This window comes from Sorex fumeus, unplaced genomic scaffold (genome assembly GCF_029834395.1).
Source record: "Sorex fumeus unplaced genomic scaffold, SorFum_2.1 ptg000045l, whole genome shotgun sequence".
Taxonomy (NCBI): domain Eukaryota; kingdom Metazoa; phylum Chordata; class Mammalia; order Eulipotyphla; family Soricidae; genus Sorex; species Sorex fumeus.
In genome coordinates, this window is record NW_026606102.1 from 1966582 (window position 1) to 1981542 (window position 14961).

Consider the following 14961-nt stretch of genomic DNA (forward strand, 5'->3'; position numbering starts at 1 on the left):
ATCTGGTACTTACAGAAAATATAAAAGATGGACTTCAAGGTCATGATTCTTGAAAGAATTCTTAAATAATGGATCCATAGAACAGATGAATAAGTTCAAGTCCTCTTTCATCCAGCACTCTATGTTCCAGTTTGCACCTAAATGAAAAATAAACCACACTGAATCTGAACATCATCCTGGGCTGCCCAGTGAAAGAGAAGGACAAATTAAATTTACCAATGTTCCAATATAACCTTCATTTCCCAGTCTAGAGAGAAAACGTAAGCCCTAACTTGTGGTATGTGCTTGCTCTAGTGATTCAGTCCCTTTGGCTCTCAGTCTGCTTTTTATGAAGTAAAGGAATTGAGTTCGATGACTGCTCCTCAGTTCTTTTGAAAAAAAATCTGGAACCATTTTTGTTATAAAAGATGACAAGTTGCTCCTACGTCAATTCTAGCTCATTTTCCCAGAGCAAGAGAATATTAAATATGAAGGTATAAGCAAAATGGAGGTAGTGTTTCTGCATCTGGACTAGCAAATGAGAGAAGAGTGAATGACATGAGTCACATCTGAGGATGATGCAATGTCTCAAGTTCTTCATATTGTAACCTAGCAACCAATCCTCAAATGATGGTGCAATTCTGCTCCACTGAACACCGAAATACTTGATAATGATAAGCTATAGGTGATGTTTCTTTTTAAAATTTTTAAAGTTTAGTTTTAGCGTTGGAGCGATAGCACAGCGGGTAGGGCGTTCGCCTTACAAGCGGCCAACATGGCCGACCCGAGTTCGATTCCTCCGCCCCTCTCGGAGAGCCCGGCAAGCTACCGAGAGTATTCGATATGCCAGACACAGTAACAACAAAGTCTCCAATGGAGACGTTACTGGGCCCGCTCGAGCAAATCGACGATCAACGGGAGGGCCTTTACCTTTACCTTTACCTAGTTTTAGCGTTTTGGGTCATACTCTTGTGTTCTTGGCTTATTCCTGACTCTGTGCTCAGGGATCATTTCCAGAAGTACTGTGTGGTTCTGGCGATTAAACCTTGGTCAGTCACATGCAAGGCAAGTGCCTTACCCATTATACTATCTCTCCAGCCCAATGTGATGTGCAATTTGAAAAATAAGAAGAGCAACAGATGAAAACACCAGGAACTTCTCCAAATCCTAAAGGATAGTTCTATCTGTAGGTCCTTTGCAACACTGTTGATTCCTGGAGGGGCGAATAACTTAACTTCCTTAGCAGAGTAACTAAAATCTTCAGTAACTACCACTTAACCAAGTAGATTTTAGTTATAAAAAATGTAATTCATTTAAAAAGTAGCTATTTATTAGCCTTTATCTGTGAGATGAAACTCTTCAACATCATAAACATTATTCTGGATAAGTAGAGAAATGATCAAAGTTTTTTTTTGATAATTTGAAGGTTCCTCAGAAGGAACCTTCTCAAGTTCATTCTACATTTAATAATCACCATGATGGCTAAATTAAGTCTCCTTACTAATTTAAACAAATTTAAATGTGCTCCATTAAAATTTGAGTGGAGATTCAATTGGAGATACTGGGAGTTAATAGTGCTAGCTTATTTTAAGGGCTGGAACAATAGCACAGCAGGTAGGGTTTATGCCTTGCACATGGCCGATCCGGGGTTCGATTCCTTCTCGAAGAGCCCAGCAAGCTACCAAGAGTATCCCGCCCACACAGCAGAGCCTGGCACGCTCGATATGCCAAAAACAGTAACAGCAAGTCTCACAATGGAGATGTTACTGGTGCCCGCTTGAGCAAATTGATGAACAATGGGAGGACAGTGCAACAGTGCTTCAGCTGATTTTAAAACTAGTCTTACTGTCTATGCTTTATTCTTATTTCTAAGGTAACATATATTCTAGGGTGTTTCTTTCATCTAATCACTGGGGTTAACAAACAGGGATTCTGCCCTCCTGAGGATATCTGGTATGGACTAGAGGTAATTTTTGGTTGAATTTTGGAGTGAGAGCTACTGTCACTTGGTGGGTAAGAATTCAGAGACACTACTATACTTCATCCAGTGCACAGAATATTCTCTCAATTACCAAAATTGTCTGGTTAAATGTCAATTTTAAAAAGGCTAAGAACATCTGGTTAACTCTACATAGAAGCGTTGTACTGACTTGGGACTTTGTTTTCACACTGAAGATCTTTGAGCTGCCAAGTGAGTTGGCTCAGCACTAGTCTTTCCAAAAGCCTACATAATTTTCTTATTTAGATTTCCAGTTGTAGACATAGTTCATTTAATTTAACTTAAACAATTAAAAACCCTTGACTCACACTATTGTCAAAGGGGAACTTCTTTGAACCAAGATGAGTATTCAAAAATATATTAAAATATAACTATTTCAATAATACTATTAGATATTTGCTATTTTATTTAGCAAAAATGTAGTGCTCTTTCTATTTTAAAGCAAGACTAGGAGGTTACAAGAAAAATAGAAGGTTACAGGAACTCTCTAAAGACAGAGTTCTCTTATTAATTATATTTTTCAATTTCATGGACTATAAAATAATATGGAACTTAAATTTTATCTATGAATGATAACTGGTAAATCCTAATTGTATAACTAAAATTATATGTAGATATATATTCAAATGCATCTTTTAAATACATATTTCCAAGAATGGAAACATTTGTTCAATGCAGTTTTTAAGTAAGCACTATCTTAAAACATCAAAATGCTTACCTATTTCTTGAAAAACTAGAGGATTTGTTGTTGAAACAGATGTCTTCCCTTCATTGCTGTCTGCATGCACTGAGCAATTTTTGTCTTCCTCATTTCCAAAGCAACAGTGGAAAGTTGTTTCTGATGACTTGTTAGGAAAGTAGGTGCCACTTGAATTCAATTTGGTTTCAACTATTTCCTCATACTCTCCATTCCAGTTTGAACTGTTCTCCGAGACTCCAGCAGGCAAACGGAAATCATGGCTTGTGTTGGATGGCATGCACAACAACTTGAATCTCTCGGGAGTGATTGGGTATATCACTTTAGATGCAGTGACCACATAGATCAACTCTGCTAGAACATTGAAACCGAAAATGAATCTTCATGGCAACTGTGTTCGAGACCTCTTATGATTCATAAAACTTTATCAGACCACATACCTTCAAAAAAACAACTGTGAAGCATTAGAATGGCACTAAATAAAAATTGGAGACCGTAAGAAACAATAAATGCTATTGCTGTTTTGATAGTCCCTTGTAGGATCTCTTTTTTTAAAATCTGTACCAAAATATTCAGATGGCTACAGTATGAGAGAAAACAGTATCCACAAGAAGTATTTACAAAAGAGAGCAATATCCGCAAGAGCGCCTTCAGCTTGTAGTAGCCAAAGAAAAGCGCACAGGTGACAATGCCAGATTAAAATGGCTTTAAAGAACGCCTAACTTTCTTTTTTTAATACAACATAAATGAGACTGAGTCTCAAAAATACTTTTTTCTGGAATGTAGTTTTTTTTTTTTAAAGCAAGTAAGAATAGTTCATTCCAAAGTCATCGGCCATGTTTGACTACTTCAAATAGATACCTATTGTGGTTCATGGAATTCACAAAATCTAAACCTCACAACAGCTGCAAAATTTAAACCCAAAATGTGTTCTTCCCTTTTCTGTCTCAGCAACCCAGATTTGGGGGTACGGGCACCGGGGGGTTGGGTGGGGGAAAGAACAGAGAAGGGGACAAAATACAAGACCTTAAAGGAACATTTACTAGTTTTTTTTTTTCTGGGGGAATATCCTGCGATGGAAGAAAAGATGAACTTATTTTAAATTTTGAAAAGCATTCTTCTAGTGGTACTCAAGGGAGAAATTTCCAAAGTATATCTCCTTATAAGTTACACTTGTCATTTCCTACTAGAAGCACTGAAAAGTAGGTAAAGGGATATACATGATAACATTTCAGTATCTGTATTGCAAACCATAATGCCGAAAAGGGGAGGAGGAGAGAGAGAGGGGGAGGATAGTTTAGGATGGCGAGAGAGAAATTGGGGATACTTTGTTTTAAATATTGCAACCTAGTAAGTTGCTACCTGACAGAGAGACTTTAAGTTGGACTATCATCTGATATAAATTCACATGATTAAATTTAAGTTTTCATTATTAAATACAATTTAAATATTTAAATTTTATATTTTGCTTCTACTTCCTGTGCATATATACACGTAATTTTCCTGTGATTTTACAGAAAACACAAATTTAAAAGCAAATGTCAGGCAGGGAAAAAGCGTATTTCAAAACAAATCCACTCTAAGGACTTATGACTAATGCTCCATGTCAGTCTGGCCAGATCCATGAGGTGGTCAAATATTTGTTTAAACATTATCCCAGGTGTTTCTATGAAGCTACTTCTGGATGAACTGAACCCTTGATCTGTTGACTGAATATGCAGATTGTACTCCCTGGTACAATCTGCGGGTACAAAGCGGGTGGCCCCTGTTCAATCCTTAGGAAGCTGAATAGAACCAAAAGACTGAGTTAGAAGGAACTTTTGCTGACTGTCATCAGTTTTTGCACTCAAACTGAACATCTGGTCTTCTTGGGTCTTAAGTCTGCCAACAGTCCATCTGGAACATGTTCTGGCAGCTTGCCTTGGGGCTCCCTTTTGCCAAATACCTATCAGCCTCCATAATCTGTAAACACTTCCTTGTAATAAACTGCTTTCTATGTAGATATAAATTCTAGTTGTTCGGTTTCTCTAGAGAACTCTGATTAATATTATGCTAAATATATATGATGTCTTAGGACATTTCTAAACCTCATGTCAGGTCAATAAATCTCAACAACAAAATGATCAACATACCATTGTTAGAAAATCATGGAAGAACTATAAATGGCCAATTAAACATGCTGAACCCCACATATGAATAAGTAGATGAGAGTGAAATGGCATCCCATATTTTATGTATCTAATAGGACAAAATTAAAATGATATGAATGATAATATGCATCTTTGGTACCTTAACCATGACAAAGATGCAATGGAATGACTTTCATATTCCCCCATTGGAATTACAGATGATATAAAGTTTATACATCAAATTTTGCATTCTAGTCAACAAAGAAATTTCTCTTTAGGAATTAACCAGGAGAAATTTTCCCAACTATATAAAGATTATGGACTTTGATAAAGAATATTTATTTATGACTGAAAAGGAAGGATCACTCAATGAGAAATTGATCAAATACAGTACTAATTTATGGCATAGTTACATACTTTATGTTATATAATCAATGAACAGATAAGTACCTTAGTAAATACTGACAAAAATTGACATAATATAAAAGCTAAGTGAAAAAGAGAAAAACAATATAGTGTATGTTGTAGAGCACTTCTATTTTGCAACTATAAATGTGAACAAGTTTGCGTGAGGGCAGGTGTGTGTGTGTGTGTGTGTGTGTGTGTATGTGGGTATGTGTATGTATGTATGTGTGTGTGTTATAGTGAGAGGATACACATCATATTATTTCTGAGAGATTGGCAATGATTTTTACTTTTACTCCTAAGGGGACAAAGAATAGCTTTCACTTTCTCTTATACTTTTGTTTGGTTTGCTTTTTTGTATCAAGAGCATGAAAATTCCAAACTGGAAATTAAGAATTCTATTAGCCAACTGAAAGAAGTCCTGAATCTCTTAAAGGAATATCTCTAATTAGTATATGAGCATTCAAAAATATTAAAGAACTTACCCCAGAGTAACAGAGCCATAGGGAGTTTTAGATAAATCATCTTTCTTCAGGAAGTACACCTGAAAAACAGTAAATATAAAACAAATACAAAAAAAAATTTACATCTATACCAGCTATCTGTGAAAAATACACAAGGAAAAGGAGTAAAAATAAGGCTTTACGTTGAATTCTCTGTTATAATACTGATCAGTATAACACTGTTTAAAAAAATACAAGGAAAAGTAGTATAAAAAGTAAGTTTTACTTTGAATTATCTTTTCTACTGCTAATTAGAAGTATCCCACATTAAAGTTACCTATAAGTTAGAGATTTATTCCTGTGCACTTGTTTTTTGTATGGTTAAAATATAAACCACATATTCAATAACAAAAATGTTTTGTTTCTTCATGCCATGATAAAACTTGTCTAGGATAACACCAAATTTTTTTTTAATTTTATTTTCAAGGAGTTGTTCACAGTAATTGATCACATTCAATATTTCAACACCATTCAAACCAAATTTTTAATTTAAATAAAAGTGCTCGTAGGGGCTGGAGCAATAGCACAGTGGGTAGGGTGTTTGCCTTGCACACAGCCAACATGGCCAACACAGGTTCGATTCCCAACATCCCATATGGTCCCCCAAGCACCGCCAGGAGCAATTCCTGAGTGCATGAGCCAGGAGTAACCCCTGAGCATCGCTGGGTGTGACACAAAAAAAAAATAGTCTTCAAGGGGTAGATTTTATTCCAGTTAGTTGTTCCAAAGGTCAGGGATTGGCAGGGCGAGGGTAATAGGTCAAGAGATGACTTTTTATCACAGTAGGTTTCTGTACACAAGTGCAGAGATTACTTTCATGTAAAATTATTGTCTTGCCCCTTTAATGAAGCACGTATTATGGACATTCAGGGAAAGAAGCTACTAACAATGTCCTAGAGGTCAAAACAGTTCACAGAATTGAAATTTTAATGGGACTTCAAGAAATATAAATTAAGTCATGCTGTGTTTCTTCTATTTTTAAGATTCCCAATATTTTAACACTTCTGACGTCAAAATCTTGGTGAGAATCAATGTCATCTTACCCTTACCAATGGCGTGGGAACAGCTGAGATCTAGTTTTCACTGATTGCTTGCATACAAACCAGGGCGCCTTCCTAACGACAGACTGAACAATTTTAACCTATCAATAGTTCAACTAACAAACTATTTATGTAATGAGTATTTGGGAGAGAAATATGGACCCTGTGTACGGTCTGACACCTCTAAACAATTTTTAAAAGTAAACTAACCATTTCCTATAAAGTGGTCTAGCATAATGCTCCTGACAACTGAAAGAATGATGCTGTTCGAAAAAACAACATTGAAACTGTAGGGTTGAAAATTGATGTGAAAAAATATGAACATGAAATAGAATTCCATAACCAAGTTCTTGGATATCAGTTTTCTTTGTGAAATAGATATGATTCTAACAAAAATCTCCATCTAAATATTTCTCAAAGAGCATTTGTAGCAGACATTTGAAAAATCAAAATGATGAGGAAGCATGATTAATAGTTCACTAGACAGCTTTTCCTGTCTTAGCAGTATAAAATTGGTGTTTCTTAAAATTCATATGTAGATTTAAAGAATGTTTTATTACAGCACCTACAGCTATTGGGTGCGTTTTTTTTTACAGACTTACAAACTTTCATGATTGCGTTTGTCATATAATGATGGAGTACCCACCCCTCCACCAGTGCCCATTCTTCACCACCAATGTTCCCAGTATCCCTCCTGCCACCCCCAACCCATTCCTCCTTCTTCCTCCCCCCATTACCCCATCACTGTGGCTGGCACAATCTGTTTTACTCGGTCTCTCCTTTTGGATATTATGGTTTGCAATACAGGTACTAAGTGGCCATCATGTTTGGTCCATAGCCTACTTTAAGCATGCATCTCCCATCCCAAGCGAGCCCGCCAAGCATCATTTACTTAGTGGTTTGGGTGCTTATTATATGTGCATTTTCTGTTCATGCACTTGCCCTACATATACATACATGGGTATACATTTACACATGTTTTTATGAGTGATTTATTTGCTCTTTTTCTTCTAAACACTAGCCAGTTTAGTTTCAATGTTTTGCCTGTGCACATAGAAATCTAATTGTTTCATTAGCTCATGTTTACATATTTTCTCAATTTTCACAGGTTTAGACACCCAAATAACATCTGCTTGTTAAATTAAATGAGAAGATGTCATTCTGGGAAAAACAAAATTGCCCTATGCCTTGACAAAACAGATATTTGGTAACAGCTGTTCTTAAACATGATTTCACATTTCTAAAGCCTATTATAATGCTATTACAGAAGCTCCCAAGATTCTCTACTTGGCTCAAATCTTCAGCTATCATCTAGCGAAACAGATAAAACTCACACTATTCCATGAACGTCATTGCAATTACTGATCTAGGCATACAGCACGTCTATTTGTCTTTCTCCCGCATTCACTGCCATACACACAACACACACACACACAACACTAATGGGGAAAACCTATGAATAATATAATATTCTAAATTTAGAATAATGATGTATTATAATATATAGAATATAATATTCTAAATTCAGAATATTATATTGTTCATAGGTTTTCCCCATTAGTTAAAAAAAACATTTAAATTAATAATATTATTATGGTGCCCTGTAGGATAACATTGGTTTGTTCTTTCTGCCTTGCCACAGAGAGTTTAGGTTTACTGGTTTACATCACAGTGCTCCCATTCCTCTGTGTTTATTAGTAAACTCTGTGCTCTACTTCCCCAACCTGTCAATCACCTTTATCTCCTAATTAGACCCTGTTAACTTGCAAATACTGCTTTTCTCTTCTCCTCAGGTCCTTTGCCATAGTTAATTCAGAGCAATGTCCTTTTCATACAAACACAGGAAGACAATTACTGCTATGCTTTTGTAACTTGGGAGTTAATTGTGCCCCTTGTTGTTCTTTTAAAATATTTTGATGGGGCATTTTATAGGGGTCACTCCGATCAGATTTCAGCCTGGCACTAGACTGTGGGACTTGGACGGATTGTCCTGGAGAATGGGGGCACCAGGGCAATAACCAGTCACGTAGGGGCTTGGGGACGGTCCCCACTAAGAAGAGCCGGAGATGGAACTCAAGGCCTTGAACAGGAGGCATGTAATTTTCCACCTGAATTATCTCCTTGCAATGCCCCTTAAGACTGGGAGCAGCGTAACAGACAGGAGCACACGCTTCACATGCTGAAGGCCCAGGGTCAACCCCTCACACCACAGAGTCCCCCAAGCACTGTCATGAGCTTCCTGAACACAGAGCTGGGAAGTGGTCCCTAAGCACTACCGATTGTGGCCTATGCCAACCCACCCATACCCCCCAAAATATTGCCTTCTATTAGGTCACTGCAGTCATCAGAGTACTCTAGTTTGACTGGATGAGGTGTACAGCGTTAGCAAGGAGTTTTTAAAATAGTTTTCAAAAGACATGACTGTGCTGGGCCAGAATGATAGTACAGCTGGTAGGGTGCTTGTTTTGCACCCTGCCAACCTGGGTTCAATCCCCAGCACCCGCTAAGATCTTAAAAGATGACTCTCTCCCTAACCCCTCCTGCCCCGAGGTGATCCTTGAACATGTAATCAGAGAATAAAACTTGAGCCCGGCTTGGTGTTGCCTCCAAACTAAACAAAACCTGACTTTCCTCTAAGGTCACCCACAGTCGGTCAGGTAATGGCTCTATGCAGTGCTGGAGAGTCAGCTTTCCCTGGGACTCTCGCACCCTGACAAGTAGGGTCGATTCCATACAAATCTCCATGGCAAGGCAAACTCTCCCTGCTAACTACAGAAGGGCTGCCTTCTTCTGCAGGAAACTACTTGGTACCACAGATCTGTCTGAGCAGCAAGATTCAAGCCTCTGAATGTTTCAGAAGTGAATCTCTACTTTTCATTCAGCAAGAATCCATGTCTACCAAGACGTCATGAAGTCCATCTTAACCATCATGAGCATTCACAACTCGGCACATGATTTTAAACTTCCAGATTCATGGCCTTTAAACTTGACAATGATTCTTACTACATAATCAGCATTTCTGTGGCAAGTATTTTCACTAGCACTCACTAAAATTCATTGAACGCATTATAATGGCAATAATCATAGCATTAGACTTGCCATGTCAGCAATACGGATTCAGGAGTTACAAGAGTGGATCATTCAGGCTTTCATGTCCTCCCATTCATCGATTTGCTTGAGCGGGCCCAGTAACGTCTCCATTTTGAGACTTGTTGTTACTGTGTTTGGCATATTGAATATGTCACGGGTAGCTTGCCAGGCTTTGTCGTGTGGGCAAGATATTGAACCCCAGCTCGGCCAGGCTGGTTGCACGCAAGGCAAACGCCCTACTGCTATGCTATCGCTCCAGCCCAGGCTTTCATATTGAAATCAAAAGGATGTGCAAGGATAATCATAAGTTAGAACTATTTTTAAAAAGTTTTTTTTAAATTTAGATTGTAGATTTACAAATTTTTTTGCTTGGGTTTCGGGGGCCCGAGCAATAGTACAGCAGGTAGGGCACTTGTCTCTCAAGACAGTCAACCCAGCTTCAATATCCGGCATCACATATGGTACCCCAAGCCTGGTCAGAAGTGACCGCCTGGGCACAGAGCCAGAAGTAAGCCCTGAGCACCATTGGGTGTGGCCCCAAAACAAAAATAAAAAAATTGTGAGATAAATATTAATTTTAAACTACTATCCGCTACTAAAATCCTCCAAAGCAGAATAAATTTGAGAGCTAGTTCAAGAGTTCTGACTTCCACTTGGCTGAACTGGGTTTAATCCCTGGCACCCCATCTGGACCTGCCAGGAATGATCCCCAAGTACAGAGGCAGAAGGAAGTAAGAAGGAAGGAGGGAGAGAGAAAGGGAGGATAGATTCTGTTAAATGTCAAAAGTTTTACATATTTTATTTTAGGGAGGGTCACACCCAGTGGTACTCAAGGGATATTCCTGGCTCAGTGCTCAGGAATTACCCCTGGCAGTAGCTGAGGGACAACATGTGTTGCTGAGTATTTGAAATGGGGTTGGCACTCCAGGCCCTGATATTGTATCTTCATCCTAAAATTTATTTTTTAAAATAGGTATTTCTCAGTTTTAAATCTTCTTTCAAAATTTCTACTTTCTAGTTTAAGTTTGGGCAGTTTATAGCTTTCAGTGTAGGTTTATTTCATCTGAAATTCTGAATTTATAGCAGTTCCTTAAGTTGACCTTAAGTAGTAAACAGAACTCTGCATTGCTTCAAGAGGCCAGAGAGTTAAAATGGGACTGCCTCATTGAGAGTAGTGGGACAGGAAATTATTACAATTAAAATAATTCACCCTTTCAATAAATTGAAGGAAAAAAGGCATTTGAGTCAACAAATACAAATAAGCAACTAGTGATATACAACATCATTCATGTTTAAAATATTAGCAAACTAGGAATGTCCTTCTCAATAGTAAAATAATTCCTCCTACAGCTCTTCAAATAAACATTAAATTCTAAATTCCTAGTAGGGAAAGGAGGGAGGTTTAAAGGTCCTAAAGGAAGAAACAAAAATGTCATTATTCATAAATACCTACCGACAGGAAAGGTAGACAATCCAGAAGTATTTATGTGTAAGTTGTTTAACTTGAAAATTCAGTAGGTTTGCTGGTGAAAACATAACTATCTAATACCAAATGTTTCAAACACTTTCCAACTTACTCCATGAGGCCAGTACTAGTCTGATACCAAAGTCATACAAAGACATTCCAGAGAACAAATGGGACTGCACTGAACTAAGAAGTGTCTGCACCCCAAAGAAAATGATAACCAGAATACAAAGACAGCCCACAGACTAGAATAAATTATTTGTCTACCACTAATCTGACAAAGGGTTCATATCTAAGATATGTGAAGCACTGGTAGAACTCTACAAGGGGAAAAACATTAAATCCTATCAAGAATGGGAGAAGAGACGAATAAATACAAATAGCCAAAAGCATATGAAAAAAATATTCTATATCACTAATCATCAGGGAAATGCAAATTAAAACAATGAAATATCACCACACACCACAGAGACTGGGACTCATGAAAAAGAACAAAAACCAGTGTTGGCAAGGATGTGGGGGGGGGGGGGGCAAGGGACCCTCATTCACTGGTGGTGAGAATGTCAACTGGTTCAATCTTTTTGGGAAACAAAATGGACATTCCTCAAAAAACTAGTAATTGAGCGTCCGTGTGAAATACAAATTCCACTCCTGGGAATGTACCCCAAAGGCCCAAAAGCACAAAACTGGAAAGACACCTGCCCTCTTATATTCACTGCAGCACTATAAACAAGAGCCAAAGTATGGAAACAACCCAAATGCCCAGATGGCTGGATAAAGAAACTATGGTACATATACACAATGGAATACTACTCAGCCTTAAGAAAAGAGAGTCATGCTATTTGCATAGATGAATCTGGAGAGATTATACTGAGTGAGATCAGAGGGAGAGGAACAGACTCATATGATCTCTCTCATATGTGGAATATAAAGAAATTTTGTAGGAGGATATCAAAAGCCCAATGGCAACAGAAATGAAGAGCAGAACTAGTCCTCAGTAGCAAGTTTGGCTTGGGGTGGGAGTGGGATGGGGGAGGTAAGTCAGGGAAAGGAACTCTAGGACAATGGGGGAGGGGAAAAGTGCTTGCCATAGAGGTAGGTTGGAGGGCAGGAGGGAAACTGGGAACATTGGTGGAAGGAGTGGGTACTGGCGAAAGGATGGGTGTTGGAAAAATATATGCCTGAAAATCATAAGTATTATCTTTGCTAACTTTGTAATTCACAGTGATTCAATTAAAAAAAATTAACTAAAAGAAAAAAGGACACCAGGGAAGCATTCATTATGAATATAAAATTAAAAAAAATACTAAGGCCATCAGTGTATAAAAAGCATCATAAGGTGCTATGAGGAGAGAGAGAGATAAAGAAAGAGACAAAAAGAGAGAGAGAAGAAAGGTGTCTGCCATAGAGGTAAACTGGGTGGGGAGGATGGAAGGAAGGAAATTGGGGACATTGGTAATAGGAAATGTACACTGATAAAGGACAGGTGTTGAGACATTATATGACTGAAACCCAATCATGAACAATTTTGTAACTGTGTCTCACAGTGATTTAATTTTTAAAAAATAAATAAAATAAAATATGAAAAGTCAATACGTCAATTACAATAATAAAATAAGATATCAGCACCTTAATAGAAAAAAAGAGCAACTGATGAACTCTAAAATTGTTTCATGGTACAAAAACAATTATGAGTAGATGAGAGTTTCCTTAGCTTGGTAATAGCTACATGTGAGTAACCCACAGTGAAAGCCATACTTGAAGAAAAATTAGATGCTTTCTACTGAGATCAGAAACAAGAAAAAGTCATTTGCTTGCTCTTTCTATGCAATATTCTAAAAGAAATTCCAGTTAGGGCAGTTAAGAGAATACAAATTAAGTCATTTATTATGAAAAGAAAGATGTAAAACTCTCCATTATCAAATGACATGATCTTGCATAAAAAACACTAACATGTTTGAAATATAAATGACACGTAATAAGTGAACTCATAAGGGTTGTGAAATATAAAATCAATGTACCAATATTATTATATTTCTATATACCTAATAATCTAAAAGTAAATTTTTTAAAAATTTAACGTCCAGTAGCATAAAAATGAAGATACTTAACAATAAATTTAACAAAATAAATATATTTGTACACTGAATACTAAGAAACATCACTGAAAGAAACTAAATGATACATGAAACACTGAAAAACTGTCCATGTTGATGATTAAAACATTTAAACATAAATGTTTCTTCAATGTCACAATCATGATCATCCTGTTGTTCACTGATTTCCTCGAGCAGGCACCCAACGTCTCCTTCTCCCTAGCCCTGAGATTTTTAAAAGAGCCATTTCAATGCTCTTTCAGGATTAGGAGAATGAGACCCATTATTGTTACTGGTATTTGGCATATTGAATACGACACGAGAAGTTTGCCAGACTCTGCCGTGCGGGCAGGATACTTTTGGTAACCTGCCAGGTTCTCCAAAGGAAAGATAAGATAATAAGATGTCATGCGGCCGCATTTGCGGCCGCACGCTTCCAGGAACTGTGTTTTATAGTCTGTTTTATAGTCAGTTTATATTTCTTCAATGTAATCCCCTCAAAATCCTATGTGCAGAAACTGACTCAGCTCATTCTAAAATTCATACAAATATACAACAGATACATTGGAATTTACTAAAACTCTGAAACTTGAAACCCCAAAGAACAAGATCAAAAAATTATTTTAGAAGTGATATTTGGGGGACGGTCAAGAGATAGCAAGGTGGTAAAGTCAGGTGGGCCTGGCAAGTGGCTCACCAGGATTAAAACCTCGTATGCAATGTGGTTCTCCTAAGCACAGAGCCAGGAGTATAAGCCTTGAGCACCACTGAGCTGTTGGCAAAAAAAAAGAAAAAAATGATATTTTTGCAAATAATTTCTCTTAAAGCTTTGCTCTTAAAGAATTTTAATCTATACAATATGTTATCTATGTCCATAAAATAAAAAGGCAAATCTCAAATTGAAAAATGGACAATAGACACTCATGTCTCACCACCACCATATAAGCTCATCTACCAGTTTTGTTCCAGAGACTTGTAAATAAATCCTGGAAAAGACTGAGTAGCCACAAAAATCTTTCAGATACCCAGTCCCAGCTGAGACCTCTGGAGCCATCTCAGGAGGGAGACAGGCCAAGTTCCTGCCCCACCAAAGCCCTGGCAGCTGCCCTCACACCCCAACAGCTGTGACCCTACCTCTGGCCAGACTGTTAAATACTCTGGATTTCCTATATTGCTGCCACATTTATAGCCGTGTGAACATGTATAAACTATAATACTAAATCCCAGTGGGAACGCACCAGATGGGATGGGAATGTAACGCAGAAGTCAACTATTCTCAACTAAGAAAAAGATTAACATGCTCCTGGAAGCCTTAATTTGCAGCAACTGAATAAGCTCTCAGATGTTCCCAGGGTGAAATACAACAATTTACACGAGTTTTCTTTCATTAAAATATTTTCTGATCATTCCGTTCACCATTTAGTGGTAATAAGTAATATAAAATAAATTATTGTGGGCCTGCTATAGGGACAGGGTGGTTGGGAAAATGTAGACAATGGTGCAGGGAAGGTGACAGTGGTGGTGGGATTGGTGTTGGAATATGGAATATTGAATAAAA

General features: G+C 37.5%; 1 protein-coding gene and 1 long non-coding RNA gene across 7 annotated transcripts in view; one reads left to right on the forward strand and one right to left on the reverse strand.

The window, feature by feature from the left end:
* The window catches only part of LOC130031119 (uncharacterized), a 50714-nt gene extending 47538 nt beyond the window's left edge, over positions 1-3176 (forward strand). The window contains exon 5 of the long non-coding RNA XR_008793606.1: positions 2894-3176. This is a non-coding gene — a long non-coding RNA (uncharacterized LOC130031119). The remainder of the gene's footprint in view (positions 1-2893) is intronic.
* LEPR (leptin receptor) overlaps positions 1-14961 on the reverse strand; it is a 90906-nt gene that overhangs the window by 46852 nt on the left and 29093 nt on the right. For 4 of the 6 annotated variants that reach the window (XM_056122388.1, XM_056122384.1, XM_056122385.1 and 1 more), the window contains 3 exons: positions 5695-5753; positions 2697-3029; positions 14-137 (listed from right to left, as the gene is read on the reverse strand). In XM_056122388.1, coding sequence (XP_055978363.1) covers positions 14-137; positions 2697-3029; positions 5695-5734 — 497 coding nt within the window. In that variant the 5' untranslated portion in view covers positions 5735-5753. The remainder of the gene's footprint in view (positions 1-13; positions 138-2696; positions 3030-5694; positions 5754-14961) is intronic. The other 2 variants (XM_056122390.1, XM_056122389.1) reach the window with 1 other exon arrangement.